This window comes from Hippoglossus stenolepis, chromosome 19 (assembly GCF_022539355.2).
Source record: "Hippoglossus stenolepis isolate QCI-W04-F060 chromosome 19, HSTE1.2, whole genome shotgun sequence".
In the NCBI taxonomy this organism is placed as follows: Eukaryota; Metazoa; Chordata; class Actinopteri; order Pleuronectiformes; family Pleuronectidae; genus Hippoglossus; species Hippoglossus stenolepis.
Genome location: NC_061501.1, coordinates 11,939,900 through 11,961,807, shown reverse-complemented (window position 1 = coordinate 11,961,807; position 21,908 = coordinate 11,939,900). Strand labels below are relative to the sequence as shown.

General features: G+C 42.4%; 3 protein-coding genes across 6 annotated transcripts in view; 1 reads left to right on the top strand and 2 right to left on the bottom strand.

Annotated features, from left to right (window-relative positions):
- Positions 1-1,338: 1,338 nt before the first annotated feature.
- cops5 (COP9 signalosome subunit 5) lies at positions 1,339-5,771 on the bottom strand. The gene is made up of 8 exons (XM_035142994.2): positions 5,483-5,771; positions 5,027-5,261; positions 4,363-4,491; positions 3,884-3,949; positions 3,512-3,597; positions 3,216-3,327; positions 2,325-2,473; positions 1,339-1,604 (listed from the first exon to the last, which is right to left on the bottom strand). Exons 1-8 carry the CDS (start codon positions 5,617-5,619, stop codon positions 1,514-1,516), a joined length of 1,005 nt encoding a protein of 334 aa, XP_034998885.1. The 5' UTR covers positions 5,620-5,771; the 3' UTR covers positions 1,339-1,513.
- Positions 5,772-6,234: 463 nt separating this feature from the next.
- LOC118098440 (centrosome and spindle pole-associated protein 1) lies at positions 6,235-16,633 on the top strand. Of its 3 annotated transcripts, none has more exons than XM_047344620.1 (27): positions 6,235-6,513; positions 7,136-7,217; positions 7,321-7,418; positions 7,508-7,588; positions 8,253-8,354; positions 8,489-8,841; positions 8,926-9,003; positions 9,504-9,595; positions 9,705-9,801; positions 9,917-9,974; positions 10,421-10,695; positions 10,794-10,918; positions 11,624-11,793; positions 12,006-12,153; positions 12,250-12,419; positions 12,596-12,736; positions 12,852-12,989; positions 13,075-13,146; positions 13,260-13,314; positions 13,392-13,518; positions 14,151-14,260; positions 14,867-15,010; positions 15,107-15,141; positions 15,264-15,327; positions 15,794-15,897; positions 15,974-16,058; positions 16,259-16,633. In XM_047344620.1, exons 2-27 carry the CDS (start codon positions 7,169-7,171, stop codon positions 16,441-16,443), a joined length of 3,156 nt encoding a protein of 1,051 aa, XP_047200576.1. In that variant the 5' UTR covers positions 6,235-6,513; positions 7,136-7,168; the 3' UTR covers positions 16,444-16,633. The 3 variants fall into 3 exon arrangements, with proteins under 3 accessions (XP_047200576.1, XP_047200577.1, XP_047200575.1); XM_047344621.1 differs by having other exon boundaries at positions 13,072-13,146; positions 14,867-15,001; XM_047344619.1 differs by having other exon boundaries at positions 13,072-13,146.
- Positions 16,634-16,726: 93 nt separating this feature from the next.
- The window catches only part of arfgef1 (ADP-ribosylation factor guanine nucleotide-exchange factor 1 (brefeldin A-inhibited)), a 49,361-nt gene continuing 44,179 nt past the window's right edge, over positions 16,727-21,908 (bottom strand). For both annotated transcript variants that reach the window (XM_035142248.2, XM_035142249.2), the window contains 7 exons: positions 21,492-21,555; positions 21,120-21,273; positions 20,817-20,956; positions 20,531-20,702; positions 20,177-20,315; positions 18,700-18,817; positions 16,727-18,127 (listed from right to left, as the gene is read on the bottom strand). In XM_035142248.2, coding sequence (XP_034998139.1) covers positions 17,906-18,127; positions 18,700-18,817; positions 20,177-20,315; positions 20,531-20,702; positions 20,817-20,956; positions 21,120-21,273; positions 21,492-21,555 — 1,009 coding nt within the window. In that variant the 3' untranslated portion in view covers positions 16,727-17,905. The remainder of the gene's footprint in view (positions 18,128-18,699; positions 18,818-20,176; positions 20,316-20,530; positions 20,703-20,816; positions 20,957-21,119; positions 21,274-21,491; positions 21,556-21,908) is intronic.

Below are 21,908 nucleotides of genomic sequence, written 5' to 3'. Positions count from 1 at the left end.
AATACTTCAGCTATTAATCATGAGCTTTATCAACCTGCTGCTCTCATACCAGTGTCATTTACCGTCATATATTTTAGTGGGAACAGCAAAGGTGAAGGCATTCCACTGCAATAAGTGAAAGCATTTTTATAGTAATGGGGAACATACTTTGTGCTAAATATTAAAAGAATAAAGTAAGAGAAATTGATTTTTGGCTGCCCACAATTTGACTTGATTAGAATTTACATACATTTACCTATTCCACCTTTAGTCATGCATACAAATGTCCATCTGGTGATAATCAAAATATTTACATGTCCAACGAGTTCAATGTGTTTCACTGGTTCTTAAATCACCATGAAAGACAGAACATTGGAAGCAACTATTTTAAGTGCATACTCTGAATACTTTCTCAGCTCTGTGACAGTCATCTATGTAAAACATTTAAATATCTGGCAAAAACATGAGCTCTTCAGGAGAACATGTGTTCCAATGAACCTATACAATAATTTCAATTCCATTAAAATATAACCATATAAAATTCATATTCCTAAACCACTGCACTGAGCACCCTCAATTTAAAGACCCACCTTTATAATACTTAAAGAAAATCATTATAAGAAGTGGTGCCAAAGCTCATGCATATGAGAAAAAACAGACGCCTACTCTGCCCCGCTGGGATTCTCTGCTTTGCGATACATGACATAAAAAATATACATTTAGCCATTACAATACCATGAAAAAGACATGACACAAACCCAGGCCAAAGCAGCTGTCTGTGAAAAAAACAGGCAGACTTGGTGAGTGTCTGCTTGGATGGAGAGCAGACACGTTGGGTGAATGGACTCCAGTGTGTGCGGCTTCTGTTTCTGCACTGCATCACTGCCACACCACAACCTGACGAGCCGGCCACTCCGCTGGACTGTGTACCACCAAGAGCCAAACTGTGCTGGGAGTGACTCCGCAGAGACGTCCCACACACGGCAGCCGATTCCATTTGAGCCTATGCAGACTTGAATTTGTTGTTCCATTATGTAACGCCGTGACAGACTGCGCTTGAAAGGCTGACTGGTCCGCGGCCGGGCTGCGCGTGTCTGATTTCTGGGCTGCAGCTGAGCACAGGCCCGATGTGTAAGAGGATTTGTAACAACAGCCAGGGCGTGACGGGAAACAATAACGCAGTGCACCTTAAGAATCTGTATTATATTTATATCGAAGACTGAATACATGAAGATGAATATCCAGTGAATTTGATAAATTACCCAGGTACAATATCTGCTTATGCTGCATAACACTGACCAGAAAAAAAAACTCAAATTTTATCTAAAAGTATGAAAATACACACATTAAGTACTGGCATTTTGTATAGATATTTTTTTTATTTTTTGGAGCAGGAGTCCTTGCTGTATTCCTTAGCTACCTCAAACACAAAAAAAATTGAATAAAAAAAAGAAAATCACCATAAACCAGTAAGTGCTAGACATGCACAAGAAAACATTTCCAGGTGAAATCCAAATCAGCTCATAGTCCAGGTTTAATTGGCAGATGTGTTGATTTGATTGAAGAGTTTGTCCTTGATGACCTGAGACATCAGGCCGTGAATCGCCTCGATGGTCGTCTTGCAGCTAAAACAGAACACAGTGGAAAATGGAGATCAGTAATTACCACCAGTAAACAGATACAGTGTCCAGAGATGTAACATTCACCGTGGTACCAGTAGACTTTCAACAATAATACACAGTAAAGTTATATCTATTGTGTCTTCCTGTGAATCTGATATTACTAAGACTAGTGTTAATTAATCTCAAACATATTTAATTATATAGCACGAAAAAGACAAAATCAATGGAAAAGGAATAATACTACATGGTTCATTTTGTTTATAGTCGCATGTATTGCAATTCAGAAGATTTAAAAACCCGACGGACCGCTCAGATTCAGCCTAGAGTTGAAATAATTATCAATTAGTCATTTTGTATACAAAGAGATATATTGATTGATTGAGAAAATAATCTGATTATTCAATAATAAACATAATCCGTGACGGTCCAAATTCAAATCTCTAACAAAAACTTTAAATTCAAATAAAAAAAGAATTTAATTGAAATTATTTGTTAAATGTGATTTTAGAAATACATATTAATTATAAACACAATAATATATTATCCTTTAATTGAGTTATGTTGAAAAATGCTGTTAATCACACTGTAAAAAATTAAATAAAAGTAACACCATCCACTACTTTCTTTTTAGGATGTACAATATAGAGCAAGCAATGTGAAAGCAGCCACAGTCAGCGCTGATCTTTTACTGCCCAAAAGTGTTAAATAAAGAAAAACATTTACCTGTCTCGTGTTGCTTTGGCCAGCTTGTCCTCAGACTTTCTGTCATGTGTGTCCAACCCGAGCATGAAGCTGCCTCTGCCCAGCTGGGCCTCTGACTGCTCCAGCTTCTCCGACAGGTCAAACACTTGGCCTGTGGTGTAGTCCGAATTCTGACCATCCAACACAAACAAACAAACACATAGAAGCAAATTCATGCACAATTTGACAACAAGAGCTGGACAACAGATTTTCCACAAAGAACAAGATTGTTTTGCAGGATGACAGCAAATCTGTGTAACAAGCTGCAGGAACCGCCTGTGCTCCGTGGTGAATGAAAAGAAGTCTGAGAAGAGTTTGCTTAAGGTGAGGCCATGTTTTTAGTGGAAAAGGTAATTAAAACACAATGACACAGGGGCCCCTGACGAGGGTGACAGTGTAGCAACTGACAAAGCCCGTCACCCGTGGAGCAGCTCGTTCTTGACATCTAGTCAATTCATCTTCATCCAGAATGCCAAAGAGCTAACTGTTTGGATAAGCCCGATGCCTATTTAGACTGTTTAGTGAAGCTCGGGACAGAGTGACTGCGACCACAATGGGAATTCACATGAGGGCTTTTCAATCTTTACAATGAACTCCTGGGGGAAAGCAGATGATCCATGATGAATCACAACAGCATCTGTATCATTAGCGCCAGGTCCAACTTTTAATACTTATAACCCTTATACGAAAGTTTCAAATTAAGCTTATTACTAACATCAATAAACAAAGGCGCTTTGCTAATAGGCAGCAATAAATCACAGCATCATAGGCTGATGACTGCATGTCTCAATGAGTTATAGTGTAATATTTAACCATAAATCAAAATGTCAAACAATTAGCAAACATTTTTGATTTTTGAAGTTGCCTTCTTACCGTGAGGAGACTTGAGGAGCTTAAGGTATTGACCCAGTATTTATTCCAAAGGAGTTCCAGGAGCTTTCTATCGAGGGAGGACTTAAAGTAAGTTACCTCCAAGGCATAATACCTGAGAGAGATGAATCAAAACAAAAACATCAGCTATGTACAGCATAGTAACACAATCACACAGTAAAGAACAAAGTACCTTACAGTACTGCAATTAAGGTACAAATTTTTTACACAATGTGGGTCTTATGTTAGTATTAAATATGGCGAGAACAATTTAATAGACTGTATATGTCAACACTCACTGTTTGCAGTGAACACCAAAGTCTTCAATCTTGTTGAGAGGTATTGTCTGATATTCTGAGGGTCCTTCATCAGGAGGTTTGTAACCCTGAAAATCCAAAGAGGAAATACTGAGACCTAACAACAGAAGAAAAACCTTTTCTCCAATGTATATATGTATGTAATAATAAACAAATAATTAAGAGGTGATTGTATCACCTAGTCCTAAAACGGAACCAAATGAAACATAAAAGGCAATAGAACTGATACACAAGACTTAAACAAAAATTGTAAACTACAAATATGAACAGAAAAGGGTTCTAAGAATCATTAATAGCATTTTTTTTATTACTTTGAAACGTATAGTCTAAAGGGAGCTGCGGTCTTTGCTTTACCTTTGGGTAGGTTCTGAAGGCGCCAAGGTTGACTTTCCCTGCAGAAATAGTCCGAGTGGGGTCGATCTGTAGGAAGCAAGATACAGTAGAACAGGAAAACAAAGTCAGGGGTCACACAAACCTCTGGGGATTACTCAGATCTGGCCACCAGGAGCCCTTTGCTGTTGCTGTCAGTGTGCTGAAAATATGCACTTAATTACACAATGCCCGTGGCATTTAAGCACTGCTGAACCGAATGAAGTATAAATAGCATATACGGTTGCAATAGCAAAATATTAATCTGTACAACATGGAAACCTACAACTCATGCATCAAAAATTTCACCCCCTTCTCAGTTACACCCACAGCAACGTGTATTGTCATATTAAGAAAGAAAAGAGCTCACTTTCCAAAACTACTTTTTAGTGAGGTGCAATTAGAAATCACTGTTTACCAAGTGTTTGACTTGAAATAACAATGGTTCCTGTTTCCTGTCTTACCACAACAGCCACAAATGGCTCCTGGAACTGCTGGTTGAGCATCTGAGTGCTGACATCGATGCCCGACAGCCAGCAGCCGTAGCCTGGATGACTGTGGTACCAGCCAATAGCGTTCTCCAGACGGCCAACCTGAGGGAGAAGAGATCAGACGCAGGTTGTTATCCAAGATATGAAGCCTTTACCATTTGAAAACTATTACACTGGAATAAATATTGAAAAACACAAAAAGTCTGAAAATATTGATTGATTATAAAAGGTGAAGCATGTCTAGAGGAGCAATGTCAGAGAGTAGTAAACATGAAAAACAATTTGAGCTTGGACTTTAAAAGAAATGAAAACAGAATTGAACAATACTGGTGACACAGGGATGCGTGATATGAATAACCATTCTCTGTCACTGAATGTGAAATATACTATACTGTAATATTTATATAGTAACTCCCTTCCTTGCCTTATAAATAAATATGGTTAATAACATCTACATAAATATGGTTAATAACATCTACAGGCAGTGATGATATATCTGATATTAAATTATATATTAGATTATATTTGCCTATAAATAAATATGATTAATAACATTTACATGCAGTGATTAACTATATGATATGTTTGATTCTAAATTTCTCCGCCATGAATAAAGTCAGATGTGTGGGTGTCAGACCTGTTTGGCATTTTCGATGTACGCTGCCATGTACTCGTAGGCTGCAGCCTGTGCGTTGACCCGGGTCTCGGTGCCCTCCACCGGCAAAGCAAAGCTGTCCATGATCATCATGGTTTCGCCGTCGACCTTCCCCAGCATGAGGCCCATCACCTCCAGGTTTCCTCCGGACCTGGCGTGCATCACCATCTTCAGCAGGGCCAGAGCTGAGATCTTACAGTACTTGAAGTAGTGGTGACTGTGGGGGCAAAGACACGTCACACGATCAACACCAGCTACATTACGTGTGGTATTAAAAGGAGCGAGATGCGGTTTGTGAATAGCCACCACGCAGTTAGCTAACGACGAACTGCTAACTCGTGACCAAACTGTGTGTTTTAACTACAGTGACACGTTAAAGTACCAGACATTTACCTGGAAACAAAACCATTCACTACACCACTGCCGTTGTGTACTTACTCCTTCGTCCACGGCTTCGCAGCGAGGATTTCTTGTTGCTGCTTTTTGTCGTATTTGTAAATTTCATCTATGCTCTGTACCTCCTGCATGCTGTTCGACATCTCCCATGTTTTCTGCGCGGTGCTGGTGCCCGCCATGACGCGCTGTAACGAACACAAACACGGACTCGAGCTCGGAGAGAAGCGAGGACACGGTTGTTGTTGTTTTTCTAAACGTTCGTTAGCGGAGCAGGGGCGAAAACGTCCATTCACTCAGGCGGCCATGACAGTGAGTGGTACCAACACACCGACTCGCGATCACAGGGGGACGCTCGTGCTCATTTCAACTCTATATAACATTAATGTGTTTCGATAGTGACACGGCGTTATTGACGTTATAACTAAACCGCGCGGGTCATAATCTCACTCGGCACTCCAGCTATTTATTGAGTGTTTAAAAGATTTAAAGTAGAAGCACCCCTCCCACAGAGAAACGTGGTAAAGTCCCCGAGAGGACGCGAACTAACAGTTAAGGACGCACTGACACCTAGCGGCGCTTTGTGGAACCACACGTGTTCTTGTGAGAAACTGCACAGTCTCAGGTTAGAAATAAAGAAAAGAGCTTTTTATTTTTTTTACTCGACAGCTCCCATCGCTGAACTTGTAAAGAAGCCTGATGTTATAAGAGTAGCGTGGCTCCTTAAAGAAAGGGCCAGTGCCTTTAAGTGTGTGTGTGTGTGTGTGTGTGTGTGTGTGTGTGTGTGTGTGGGAGAGGGAGTGGTGAAGCGAGTGCATGACTTGAGTAAAGGAAGAAGTGAATAGATGTACAGTGTGTGTTGGAAAAATAAACACAGCAGCTTCTCCAGGCAAGGTGAAGTGTCCTCCATCATTGTTCAACTGCTGAAAGGGCGACGGGTGTTAAACCTGGAGCAAGAAGCGGCTTCAGCCCGGGAGGAAGACAGGCATCTCACCTGTACCTCCCGACTACGGTCTCCGTGGTAACCGAGCAGGACAGGTTAACACGGAGGTTTCCGCTAATCGTCAACAAGGAAGGTAAATTCTTCAAATGGCGACGACGACGACGAATCGGTACTTGATTATTTACTTCGTTTGTTAACTTCACTTCTCGGGGAAACACGCCGAGAAGCGTCACTAAATTAGTCTGCGGTGCTGTGTGACTGTAAACAGATATAAGGTGGCAGTGTCATCAGGTATATGTGCTTTGTTTTAGCTAGGTTATAGTTAGCTTCTCCCAGGAGGAGCGTTTGTGTCATGGTTGCCCCTAGCAACGGAATGATGCTCTCTCTCTAACAATGAGTCGAAAGATATGAATGAAAGATACTGATACTGACAATACATATCCATGGACACCAAGATCATGCTTATAGATCTATCTAATAAACTTTAATAAACCAGTGTATATCTCATTGAATAAATAACAAACAGCTTTGGTTGCTCTCAGACAGTGTGGCGGCACGGATAACTGTTTGGCAACAAAGGCAGCTGCCTCAAAGCAGTGCGGCATCAAAGGCCTTTACATATCAGTAGCTCGTTCTGTTGCATGCAGACATGCAAATAGAGGTGTGTAAAATGTCTGTGCTTTATCAATCCCCTTGTAACTGTTAATGTGCTTGTTAGTGTTTTATTTGATTTGATATGTGAATGTTCTCCTCAGTCAAGAGCTGGTGATATAAACAACACAGTGAATATGCCTCCAGCATCAGCAGTACAAGGAGTAGACTCTTATCCAGACAGAGGTATTGTACTGTACCATCATGTGAAAGTGAAGAGGATGCCTTCTAGCCTTTGGTGAACATTATACAATCTGTGTATTATACGGTATATTCTGTGTTTTTCCAGTGTGGGGCTTAAGTTTGCTGCTGGGAACAGACTATGAAAGGAAGAAACAGAAACTCAACCAGGAGCGTCAGCAGGAATACCAACTTTACATTGCCAAGGTCTGAAAAGATAAATGATTGGTAAAGCGTGTTTACATTTTTTTCTCTTTGCTGATTTACCACCCCGTCCTTTGTTATTCCTCCTCTAGCAAAAGGATGGGAAAACCAGTGAACCTCGTCCACAACCACAAGTTTTCTCCCTACCTATTATTGAGAAGAAAACAGCTCAGGTGAGAGTCTGTGTGTGATAACCCCATAGTACACAGCATTCCATGGCAACTGCTTTTGTTGACATGTGGCTCCAGGCTTATAAAAATAAAAAAATAAAGGACAAGGTATCAGCCTCCGGAGCTGGGGCTTGTGGGTGTAAGTCCCACCTGGGTTAAAGAAATGTCATAGTTTAAGGAAATGCCAAAGTGCTGTATTTAGTATTTAGAATATTTGAAATTTCTCAGTCTGAACCATAATCCATCATTATAGTCAGCATAGTATAGGCTCTAATTGACAGCGTTTCTTTTTAACTTGATAAGAATTGAAACCCCTCAATTTGGAAGTATCTGCTAATGTATGTGTTCATGATTGTGTACGAATATTGAGGGTGTATGTGGTCTATTACCTGACAGATTGTGGTGTGTAAAACACACAGGATGTTCACATATTTTCAAAAGGTGATTTTGTCCAATATATTAAGTTTATTTACAAATGTTCTCGCTATTTTATACATCTTTTAGATTCATTATTTAGACATCAACAGAGCATTGAATCAAAGTTGGGGAAAAGGACAGGATGACTCATTATTCATTTGTCAGATTCAAACACAGCCTTGGAAATATGTAGCTCTTGCACTGTCTGAATGAGATCATCTTCAGAGAGCTGAATTTGTTTCTTTCACAGGAAAAGCTGAGAGAGGATAGGAAGAAAGAATACAACCTCTTCCTCAAGGAAAAGGCTCAAAGCAGAAGGTTTAAGAGGGGAACTTCTCCTATTACCTTTAAGGTAATCTGAATAATCAATTAAAAACACATTGAATTCCTTATTGTTTGTAGAAACAGATTTTTGTTATGTTCTGTAAAAAAATGTATTTCACCCTGATATAAAGTTAATGTAATGTCTACATTTTTGACTTTCAGCCTGGACAGGTGCAATCTTCAGATGCTGCACACACTTCTTCTCCAGCTTCTCCCCTGCCCACCTCCAACAACCACACAAACAGGCCCCCTCCAATCCGGAGGGTCCCTGCTTCCAAGAGAGACGCTGCCATGTGGACTGAGGCAGGGAATAATGGAAAAAGCAGAGGGACTTGGAATCGAAGCCAACGTCGGCAAGCGCACGGGCTACTCTACAGACCAGTAGAGCCCTGTGACTCTGAGGAGGAGTCACTCACAGACAGAGAGGAGCTGGATTTTAGACACAGGAGGAGAAAGGACAGAAACCCTCCAGAGTCTGAGGGCGAAGAAGAGAGGAGAGAATGCAGAGCAAACAGGTTTTTAGCTTTTAACTGGTATTCTCTGCTACTAAAGAATAATGGGCTCGGTAATAAAGTCTCACCCGTCTGTTTCTGTGGCAGAGCTCGTCAGGACAAACAGGAGATGGAGGCCCCTACTGTTCATGATCAGAACAACAACGATTTGCTTTGGAACTCAGAGTAAGTGAGATTCATACCACGTTCATAAAGAATGATCCTAGACAGCAACAGTATTCACATGCAGAGCCACTAACATCCTCATGGAAGGTCACATACCTTCTCTCAATCAATAAAGCACTGATTGAATGAGCCAATAAAGGGTAAATGCAACACCAGGCAGGTATTGATCATTACTGCCATACTTAGTTGTTGCTCTTCTCTCACATGCTATCTCATTGTTTCCGGTTCATGCCATTAACTTGAGCTACTGTCGGTACATAGTTAACGCGAGGCCCAGCTCCAGACAAACAATTACTCACCTTGGTTCGAACAGAGGAGCTGGATTGATTTGACAACGTCTGTGGGTTAGAGGACAGGGAGCTCTGCAGGGAAACTGAGGCAGTGTTGATGTAAAATGGTGGCTGGGTGTGGCTAAGATGTAAATCGATTGCTGTGCTGTTACTTTTATACGCCATACATGGGTGTCTTGTGCCGTGTCTTGTTCTGTCTGTGTTCAATAGCCTGCACATGCAAGACAGTATGAGGAGGGCTGCAAGATATGGTCCTGTCACCAACAAGGATAAAGCTGAGTTTGCTACTGGATTACTTATTGGTAAATAACAGTCTTATTCATGATGCGTATGGACATGCATTGACTCGTGGGATTACAGATGGAATTAGTCGCTTAAAATCTGTTTGTTTGTGACTCTGTTTTCGTGCAGGTGCACCAGAAGAGAAGGGGGCCTCTCAGAGGAGGAAAGAACAGTATAAGCAGGAGCTTCTGAAACAAATTGCTGAGAAGAAGAGGAACAAGTTTAGGTAAGTCTTTATTCACTAAATCAACAAATTGTTATTAAAAGGAGTTATTTCATCTGGTACATCAGGAGTCAACAAGACAGACAGGAGAGAGATTTGTACTCGTCTTTGTCCTCAGGGAGAAGAAACTTCAGCTCAGGGTTGGAGCCACTGGAGCCACAGACCCTGAAAAGAAGGTAACATAACATAACATGAGATAACGTAACACAACACAACACAACACAAATTTTTATATTCCCTATATTTTATATATTTATACTTGCATAAACACACCACAGCAAATTCCTTGTATGTGTAAACCTTCTTGGCAATAGACCTGATTCCGATAACATAGCATATTGTAACATGACATAGTATGACAACATAACAACATAAAATAACATAACATACCATTTTGTTGTAATAGAATCATCACAGTCCAGCATATATTGCTGTATCTTTCACACTTGTGTTGGAGAAGTGTCTCTACAGCTCAGTCAACACTTCTCACAACAATCGTGGATGATGGTTATGATTGATGTGAGGGCACAATGCCACCTTGAGCAACACTTCATCTTTTCTCAATATTCTTGTCTCTCTCTCTTTTTATGGATCTCTCCTGCTCGATGCATCACCTCCTCAGCCTGAGCGAATCAAGCAGTTTGGAGCTGTCAATCGGCGACACGTCAGCTCGAGACGAGATGTTCCCTACACGCTTGGGGTAGATCTGGAGGCCGAGGAGATGGAACCAAATCCACAGAGAGGGCCCCCGGGAAAGTTCCAGGTGGACCCCAGCACAGCTCTCGGTCGGCTGCCAGGAAACACAGAGCCAGCACAAGGTGTCCCCTCACTGGGTTATTTTAATGATGACTACCACAGGGGCTTTTCCAACATGCTAGGAGAGGTGACCATTCCAAGGTAGTTCACCGCTGCTCAGTGTTCTCATACATGAAAAATGAACAATTTTGCTTTTAATTCATTGTAGTTTCTGAGCTTTTGTTTTTGTTTGTCATTAGGGTTGCTGGTGTTCCTCCTCCAATTCCTCCCACCGTAAATGATATTTACAGGACTCCATATGATGCAGCGTATTATTATTATGGTTCAAGAAATCCACTGGAACCGAATCTTCCTCATCATCAAAGTATAGTTTTACATTTTTTAACAAAAAAATGTTAATTATAAGAAATGTTTGAGCTGTTTTGTCTTTTGCTGAGTGTAATATTTACTTTTCATCACTGCTGACCATTTCTCAAGAATACATTTTCTTGTACAGCAGACAGACAGTATTTGATTTTCACGGTGGTTTAAAGTAAACTTCTAAACCGTCACGTGTCATAGTGTAGCAATGCAGTGGTAACAAAATGCAGCAAAATCATATTGACAAAAACAGACTTCCCTGTGAGGGATTAGCTGCCTTTCCTGCAAGTTTCAACAATGCAAGTCTGCAATGCAGTATTTTTAGTGATACTAGTTGGGAGTACAGTCAGTCAATAAACTGACTTCTGACACTGTCAACTTCGATGGGACTAATTCACATTGCCTTCAATAAACTGCCAGGCTTCTCTGTAGAGAATCACCATTCATTATGGTGCCACTTTATCACCCTATCAATGGCTAAGAGGACTTGACAATCAGTTCATCAATCTCATTTTACAGCAGAACTGATTTTATTACTGAGGGGGGGATGTAAGGTTTGTTGGATACGAGTTCAGCAGAACCAGATGGACCTGACTTCATCCAGGTTTTTTACTGTTGGAAAGAGAAGCTAGCAGATGGTGGCAGCAGATAGCTGATGATAACTTTGTTTTCAGTATCTTGTACAATGTTTTTGTATTTCCTTCACTAGATTCTCAGCATGGATGGGTGCAGCAGCCTGGGACTCTCCAGCCTCCTCTGTTACCTGGTCGCCGCACTGAGTCAGTGTCCATCATGAGTCACATTGGAGAGCTTCCTGAAGACAAGTCCAAGAAAAGGAGAGAGAGTGAAGTGAGTCACCAGGAGGCCCTCAAGCAGCAGGTACGACATGAGATATTATCTGATCCCCATAAACAGGACCCAAGTTTTGGAAACTTGAGCGATTGCTGTAACAGGAATCCAGGACATTTACTCATTCTAGGGGCAGATCTCAATGTTTTGACAATCAGAAAGTAGATCACGGTGGAGTTGTGGCAAAAGAGACAGAGTTTAGATGTGGTGTGTGACAGTGTATAAACGTCTGACACTTTCAGATCAAAGAAAGTGAGGAGCGTAAAAGAAGAGAAAAAGAAGAGAAGTTGCGATATGAAGCCGAGACAGAAGCCGAGATGGTGGTGTACAACCCCTGGGGACGAAGCGGGGGAGGCGCTCCGATTAAAGACCAAAAGGGCAATCTTATTAGTAAGTTCACTTCCTAATGAAGTCTCTTAAACCTGAGATACTTTGACGATGGATACAGCATGTTTTAGTTACTTATAACCGTTTCCATGCACTCAGGCGACTTGGATCAAATGCACAGGATCAATATGGAGTTGAACAAGAATCCTGTGCTCAAGAATCGTGAGCAAAACCTCTTAAAGAGGAATGGAGACACTCCTGGAGACGAAGTCAGGGCTCCACAGCGACTCAACGCGCAGGAATCATACAAAGTAGACCTGAAACAGCAGGTAGGTCCCAGGCCACAGTCTTCAATCTGTGGAGGTACCTGGATACAAGTGACAAGGCTGATTAAACAACACATGAAATATGAACGAATACCTGTTACTGTCTACAACCACTTTAATGCTCCTGAGCACTTTGAAGGAGTCAGAGAATTGTAACTAACTTAAACCAAATCTGACAGATGGAGGAAAACAAGAGAAAGAAGGAGAAGGAGACAGAAAGAAAGAGGATGGAGGAGGAGAAAGATATGAGGAGGATAGTGGAGGAATGTGCTCGCCTCCAGCAGAAATATGATGAGGAGCATAGAAGGCACAAAGAGAAGGTGAGGGGTTCATCAGTTTGCTAAAGGGCACCTCGTCATTCCTCCTTTCTTTGCAGTGAGTTGGTGGCTTCCAGATTGATTATTACTGAGTAGCACTTCCTTGTACTTTCTGCAGGTAAAGAGTAGTTCCAATGAACCTGACACACATTGTCAGGAGGAGGAAAAGAAGGTGAAGCAGGAACAAGAGACGGTGGAAAAGGTGCCTCGGAGCACCAGGGACAGAGAGGCGAAAACCCCACCTTTGAGTTACAAGGTACTGTATGTCCGAAGAGATATTGGTAATGTATATTTATATTGAATGACTTTGTCAAATGTGATTCTGCTCATAACTTCAGCAGCGAGAGAAGTCTCCTCCCATCCCAACCCTGCAGAGGAAGACAAACATTGTGGCATCCAGACCTTCCTCTGATGTGAGCCAACTCTCCTCCAGGAGTCACTCAGTCAATAAGTGCAGTAAATATTCAAGGCTGTTAAGGTGTAAATCTGTAAGGATAAAAAAAAATGTCCATGATTTCCACAACAGGAGCGCACTGTGTCGGCACCACACTCAGTCCCTGTGAAAATGCCCCCACCACGAGGTAAGACTGTCCTTACCCAAACGCCTAAAAATCGAGTCCATCAATGTCCCTACTCACTCCCCCTCTGCTTGGTTTAGACCCTAAAGATGAAGTGATCAGAGAGCTGTCAGTCCTTCGCAGGCACCTGAGGAAAGAGCAAATGCAACTGGAGGCTCAGATGAACCAAACTGATCGACAGGAGAGGAGCCACACTCCCTCCATCAGGTAACGCAGTCAGACACCCCTGAGCACCATTGGTAATTTTGCGATAACATGTCCAGGATAAATGGGATTTCTTCACTTTTTTTCAGCAGAGACATGAACAATATATAAAAGCTATTAGATGTTCTCTACCCCTTAAGATCCAAATTTCACCAGATGCACTGAGGTGAAGACACTATACTAATTCTGTCTTGTGAAATGGCAATTTCACAATTTTGATATTTGAAGGGGCCTCCTTGTGCTCCGAGCTAATGAAAGTGACCCGGGTCAAATCTTCTAATCCACAGAAAGATTTGTTTCAGCGACTCATTGCTGCAGTAACATAACAGTACGATCCCTGACAGGAACATTTATTTCCTCCGTCTGTCTTCACCTTGCAAGATCAGCAGGGTCAGCTGCAGTGCAGGATCCAGTAGGGAGTCAGAATGAGTCAGTAAAAGAAACAGAAAAAAACTAATCAAAATCCCAAGTGAGCTTTTCGCATACAGAACTGTTACAAAATAATGTATATACAGAAAAGGAACCTTGTAGAAAACATCCAGGACAATGTACTGTTACCACATTTTCAGAAAGACACTTGCAGGTCATCAGAGGCAGTGGTTCTGTTAAAAGTTGTGCTCTCCTCCTTTGTTCAGGAGCAGCAGACGACCCAGAGGAGCTGCTGCTGCTGCGCACAGGGACGTCGAGCAGCCGCCAACGTCGAGAACTGACTCAGTCACTGCTCCAGTTAACACAAAAAACATCTGTGAGTTCAACAAGCTCAAATACAGGGGTAATGACCGACTCGCTTCATTGATGACACACAGGATTCATTTTAGGGTGCAACAGTTTTACTTAATAATCAGATCACACTTAGGTCACAGACCCTGAGTCAGTTTTATGTGTGATCTGCCTGAAATGTGTCCAATATAATGAGCAGTGACCGTCTGAAAGCAGATGTTAGTACTTCTTAAGGAGCCAGAGGTGCAAAGTAGATGGTACTGCAAGAAGAGGCCATACAATAAACTTATTATACTTATACTAAACAGCAGTACGACATTTCAGTTTTATCATAATGTAGCCTCGTCTTTCCTCTATAACTCTGTAAAAGTTATTAACTGACCATAATTCCGTTTATCCCAATCTGACATTATTTCCTTTGCTCTATAGCTTCATCATTGAATATATTTAGAAAATCAAAAAGTACAAATTGTGGACTTCACAAAAGTTTACAACATAAACATTCGGAACAAATTGCCATGGTTATTGTTATGAGTACGTGACTAGTTTATTTTTATTATATATTTCCCTGCCAGAAACAATGTCTGGACAATATCTCAAAAACCGTCTCAACCTCCTTTTCATTTGTCAGACTCATCATCTCGTGCGGAGGTCCTCCGGATGTTCCCCGCCACCGCCGCTGATGTACAGACTCTGGACGTCCAGCAGCAGGCCCTTCTCCAAGAGTACAGACGCAAAATCAGCCTCATGAGGATACGAGAACACGGTGACCGTGGTCAGCGAGCGAGCGAACACACACACACACACACACACACACAACTTTCCTCCGACTGTTGTGCTCTTACACTGACTGCTCTGTGTTTCTCTACAGACCTCTGGAACGTGTATCTGAACTGTTATCATCATGTGAGTGATCATGACATCATACAGCCGCGATGCACGTTTATTCTGACAGGCTTGATGAGTCGGGGCTTGTTCTTCAGTGGAGATGTTTGACTGGTGTCTTCTTTTGTTGCATCTTCTCTCAGACGAACAAACCTACGCCCTTCATCCTCAATGACTCCTTGCTTCCATCTGAGTCAACTCTTTCAGGTAATTCTGGCCAAACACAGACTGTCCGACCTCTTCTAAGCAAGAAAAATGGGGGGGGGGGGTTCCTCTTCAAAGGCTCCAGGTGTTTTCCCTCACAACGCCACACTAGGGCTGTCTGGGTGCCAGGCTGATTTACCTCTCTGTCTACTTGCCAGCTTGTGTCTCTGTGTTGCATCTGTTGCCAGCACTGGGTGCAAGGGGCCCACGGCAGCTGCTGGACGGCGATAGCACAGAGCCATGCAGTGGAAATGATGGCAGTATAGGCGTTTTTTTTTTTTTAAAAGCCTGATGCAGGAAGGGACTTTTGTTTTTTATTTCACCGCCTTTTAGCAAAACGTTTTGGTGGACAGGCTCATTTTCATCTTTTTGGAATTCACACATCAAACCTGAACTTTAATGTCCCTAATCTCTGTCCAGCTGCGAAACAGGTTTGTGTGTAACGATGACTGCTGTTGGGCCCTTTCAGATGGTTACGGCGGGGACATTTGTGGACAGCAGGCTCATCAGCGGGGATCCCCTCAGCCGTCAGCAGAGCACCAAGAGAGGACGCCCCAACGGAGGACACAAGATGTATGTTGCTGATGATGATTTGAAGTACTGGATTAGTTTAGTCCCTGTAGTTTTCAAATTTTTACTCCTTTGACAGATTTTCGTGAATCAGAGGGAGCGAGACATTGAGCCAGATGTTGAGCCAGATGCTGAGTCTCCGAAGTTGCCGACCAGTCAGAACGGTGAGGTTAAGGTCAGAGGGCACAGCCAGAGCAGCATGAGGAGACGAGACTCAAACGCTGGTGTTCACAACAACACTTCAGTCTTATTCTAACACTCAACTTTAACTGTGAAACTGATAAACCCCACAAACAAAAAATATGTATGTCACATGTACGTTTTGATTGGAATCGCCCTGTCTGATTGCTGCCGTCTTCTCCAGAGAGGCTGTCCGTTGACGAGGGGGACTTCTGGTCTCTGCGTTCTGCCCCGGAGAGGCGTGTCTCCGTGGAGAGCATCGCCACGGAGCCCTGGCTGCGGCCCGGCACCTCGGCTACTATGAAAGGCTCAGCCTGTAGAAAGAGGCTGGATACTCCACCACCGGGGCTCACACACCGCGTCACGTAGCTCGTGTCCAAGGAGGGAAAACAGCACCTAAAGTTTGCTGACCTCACGTCTCTGTATGTACAAGTGGTGGACAATAAAAAGCTTAAGAGATAACAGAGTCTGTGGGTAAGAAATATGCTGTAATTTGAGTTATGTTTAGCTAATATATGTTACAGAGACTATTTTCTAATAAAACAAAGTCCTTATTCGAGTTTTGTCCGTGCTGATTTTTAGTGCAGAAAAAAAAAACCAGCTAGTGGTTGAATGTCACTAAGAAGTCAGTGATTCAGCTTTTCAAATCAACCAAGTTCAAAAACTTTATTGACCTAGAACCTGATTAGGATGCCAGATGATGTATCGTACAGAAAGTTGTACATAATCTTTTTTGCAACATAGAAAACTTTACATTGCTGTATCATATACATTTTGTTTTCTACATCCATGAGCAGGAACGCATCCCCATTCATACTTAAAGCACAGCTAACGTTTCTCATCTTCTCTATACATTTTACCATCCCGCAAACCAAAGGAAAAGAAAACATGAAATATATTATTAACTTTTGATTTTGTACACAGGAGTGAAAACTAAACTCAAACATGAAAACAGACAGGTGACGTAAAAGCAGCTAGCATCAGGTCGCTCTCTCGTCCTCCAGTTTCAGAAGCCCAGTTATCATCTCACTCTGTGACAAACCTAACGACATATAAAATGGAATAATTTAACCCTTCACTTTCTGTGGTCTTGCTCAAAATACTAATTGTACTGTGTAGGACAATCTGCACAAGATGGTACAGTCAAAATAAATTATCACAAAGTAAAATCTCCAGTGCATTCAAAAAAGAGATCAAGTGCAGCAAATCCATAGGAGGAGAAGAAAGAAATAAACAAAAATAGATGAAATCTAGTGTTATAAGATTATATTACATAGCGGCTGATCTGTACAACTAGTTTCATCCGAGAGGCTTTCAATACTAATGTTAGCCTTCTGCGGCGCTGACAGAAAGGTCCTTACTATCAATGTGTGACAAACGCCACATTTCAGAGTTACTGAATATGTCTGTTTGCATGTAGTTTGAAACCATTCGTTCTTTACGTTTTAAATATACAGTAAGAAGCACATGTTTTTGAAATATATTCCTTCTGAGCAGATCAGAGATATGAATGACTGTCAGTTGTTTATCAGTAGTTTTATCCAGTGGAGGCATCGCTACACCTTGTACAAGACATTACTGTTTTTATTGGGATATATAGAACTCCATCTGGGCTGAGTGTGTGTTTGTATAGGTGTGTTTGTGTATTTGTGGTCACAGGGTTAAGGGTGCGGGTGGGTGGTAGCAGATAGCCGACTGATAATCGGGCTATTCAGGCCAAGAGTCCGACAGAAACCCTGCGGAGGCCGCTGAGGTGACAGAGCCACGGCGCGGCCCCGCGAGGCGGAGGCCTCGGTGCAGCTCTGTCTTCCAGGCTGTTAGTGGTGCAGCGTCACTGGGCCTCCTCCCCAGCCTCCTCTGCCTCCTCCAGGTCCGCTTCCTGCTCAACATGCGACGGCTGAGGCTCTGGTTCGGGCTCGGGCAGCTGTGCGATGTTGAACACGAGGCCGATCCGCAAGTAGAACTTTCTAAGAACCGTGCGCAGCTCGGGGATCAGGTCGAACTGCATGATCTCACAGAGCAAAGGGTAGTACCTGGACGCATGAGCCTTGAACTAAAAGGTGAAAGAGGAAGAAAGAGAAAGACAGAGGCATAAAAACGTAGTATTCGTGCTACATAGAATACAAGTCACACTTTTATTTAAGTACTTAAATCTTATTGGTACTCGCTGGCAGTTGGACAGCATCAATCTAAAATGAAAATATAACATTCTTTGCTGTGCAAATTGGGAGAACTTCCCCTTGTTCATTTTTGTAGTCAATTGATTTTATGAATATAAATCTGAAAATATCAAATCAGTTTCAATGTGATATTTTCACCCAAATAAGTTTTACTTTAGCTGAGCTGCATCGTTTCATCTACATAGAAATTCCACCTTCATTGTCTTTGTAACATTATTACTAAAATGTCTTTCTGATTTGTATAACAGTATATTATATACAAGTTGAAAACGAGAATATCAAGTACAGCCTTTATGTTTATTCTTGTTATACTATCTGTTCTGAAATACCACTGTGGCTCACACCTCTACCTCATCTGGTATTTTTGGATATCAGACCTAGTTGTGAATTATCTGGAGTGTGCAGAGGTTTCATCGAGCGTATTTTCCGTTTTTCGGCTCCTCACCCTTTCGTCGCTGATCTTTAGCACCTTGGTGAGGAAGAGCAGCAGCAGATTGGTCCAGGCCTCTCTGTGGCTCTCTGAGGTCAGGGCCAGGAAGTACGCTACAGCCTCGCTGCACACGCTACAACGCACACAGAGAAACACAAAGAGAGGAAGAGAAATCACATTAGGCTGAGAGAGAATGCAGGTTACTAGAGAAAGACTTAAAGCCGCCTCTCAGATTTGCGTTGTTCTGTAATGTGGAGTCATAAGACAGCATCTGCGTCTTGCTTATCACATGAAACATTGTACAGGGATGATGAAGATTGTTTTGGCTCAGTAGCGGCTAAATGAAGTATGATGACACATAACAGCGTCTCAGTGAATTAGGATTTCTGAGCTACTGTCACATGCAGACACCGCCCTGCCTCCTGCCTCCTCCTCCTCCTCCTCCCGCCTCCTCCAATAATAAATGCGAGTAGGAGAGGCAGGCGTTGATTCCGCTTTATCTTGACATCGTCGTCAATATCAGGGAGAGGCAGGCAGAGAAATGGGCTGACAGCTGTTTGTGCGGCGCTGAATAAAGACGCAGCGATGGAAGAACATTCCAAGATCCATGCGCTGATTCCTTTGGATCTATACAGCGAATGGCGTCCGTGTCTGAGAATGGCCGATGCTGCGCCTTCGCCACTGACTGTAGACAGTTAAATCAAAAACAACCCTCCCTTTCTCTTCGGGCCGGTGTCTTTTCATTTCCTCTGAAGCGGCTGTTGATGTTCACGCCAGGAGAAGTGTGATTTCTCTATTTCCACATTGGAGCTAGTGATGGTGAACGTGTGGGGAAACACACACACACACACACACACACACACACACACACACACACACACACACACACACACACACACACACACACACACACACACACACACACACACACACACACACACACACACACACACACACACTTTTCTTCAACACGCTGAAAGTTAAAATAATTAAAAAAATGGAAGATTGATGATTTCATAATGTGTCCATTGCAAAGTCCCAACAACAAATGCACCAATTACTTTTTGGAATCTGTCGAAGTGAGGTCACACCTCGAAGCATATAAATTGATCTATTGTTCCAGCTGCCTCGCAGCATGTGTTACTCCGGTTGAACATAAAAATTACGAGAGACTGTAAAGAAATGCTGACAGGGTCATTAGTGATATGAGGACGAGCCGCAACAGGAACCCATTACGACGATCATGGATCCACCTGCTTCGGGAGTCTACTCCCTGCTTGCTAAAGTGGTGGTCACAGAGAAATGCTTATCTGTGCAGTGCAGGCATTTTCTGTGGGCAGCTCGGGGTACAGGTGAAAGAGAACTGGAGGTTAACTGCAGTAATGAGTGTCGGAGCAATATCCCAATGTGTAGCATCAGTGGAGGAGGCTGAGTGGTGTCGTTCTCTGATGATATTGTGGGATACGCACAGATCACATGTTTGGTTTCTTACTTGAGAAGTCGTCTCTGGACCTCGGCCCAGGCGTCTTGGCGGCTCTCATCTGTGTACATACGAAACAGGATGCGGAGGCCACAAGCCAGGCTGCTGGTCTCCTGCTTCAACAGGTTGGGCTTCGACTTTCCTTTGAAGCCTGCAGACATGAAGGTAAAATTATATATTTATAAAAGTTATATAGTTAGTTATTTTAATTAGTATTTTTTAAGTCATCTCTAAACTGCTACAAGAAGCAACACAGAACCCCCAACAGCCTGAAGTAAACCACTGCTATTATCTTCAGCATGAACCGTTTTCTGAATGAAAGCAAAGCAAAGCGACATAGCTCCAGACGCTGGTTTGCTGCTGTACCTGCTTTCCACAGTAAAGTCCTCTGCTCGTTGTTGGAGTTGAAAGCTTTGGCGAAGTGGTGGGACTCCAGCAGGCAGTCGAGCAGCTTGAAGAGCTGCTCAGACGTCAGGTACAGATACATGCCCTGGTCCTGGGTCTCCACAGGGATGTCTGGTGCACACACAGCGTCCCGCTTCGACAAGACACACAAATGAGAGGTTATTAGTCTTTTAAACCCACATCATAAAGCATCATGATCTAACAAGGTTTAAAACAACACCCCTGGCTGGGCCGCAGCTGTTTGTACCTGAGCAGCAGCAAAGTTCTTTGCATCTTCCTTCTTACTGGTGGCAGGAAAAAACACGATGTTATCAATGGTCTGGATGAGCTCCAGCTGCACGACACACTTTATCAGCAAAGCAGCGAACAGCAGCTGCTCCTGGACCTCTGTGGATCATAACAACAAAAACGTCCATCAGAACACAGAGAAAAGCAGGAGATGTTAGTCCTAAACGTTCATACAATTCACAAGGACTTTGGAAAAGACAACTGTGGTGCTAACAAATGCAGGCAGAATGACGGAAGCCTCAAAGTAAAGCAGAGGGCTTACTTGTTGGGGTCCTGCTCCTGGAGCCGTCCTCACACATGCCTGTGCTGAACTGACTCTGCCGCCGGTTCTCCGTGGCAACCCTATCGGCGCTGCTTATGGAATGCTGGTCATCAGAGCGGGACTGGATGTCCACTGACTTCTGGGAAACAGAGTCCTGGGAGCAGAGTGGAAAGAGTTTTAACGCACATTACTTAGAGTTATGTGATGTATAAAAAATATGAAAACCTTGAGAGAGTAGAAACAAATATTTATATGCAAAAGATATGCAAATAAAATTCAACAAATATCACAAGGAAAAATATGTTCAGCAAACAACATGCAAATACCAGAATGACATAAAAAACTAACAAAGAAACTTGTGGGTTTCCTCACCAACTGTTTGTCAGACGGACTCTGGGTTGTCAAGTGTTCTCCCTCAGGTCTCCATGTTAACAGCCTGAAAAACAGGAGACGTATTTATTCAATTAATCATATTCATCATTGTACAGAATAACAAACGACTTTCACGCGAGAAAATTACCTGAGCTACGTTATTCATCAAACAAGGTCTTAATTTAGTTTAATTCACGGTTGATGATCAATTTTTCCTTGAGAGAAATATCCGTTTGGTTTGTATTTCGAAGAATCAAATTAAATAAGGAATTCATTGCAAGTTGTTTGAGGAAAATGATACAGACAGTAAAATTGTCCATTTCATTCTTGTGTTATTACCATTGCAACGTTAATTTAGCAGCTAATGCCAATATTTTAATTAGATTTACTGCTGAGTTAAACAATTAACTCCTTTTT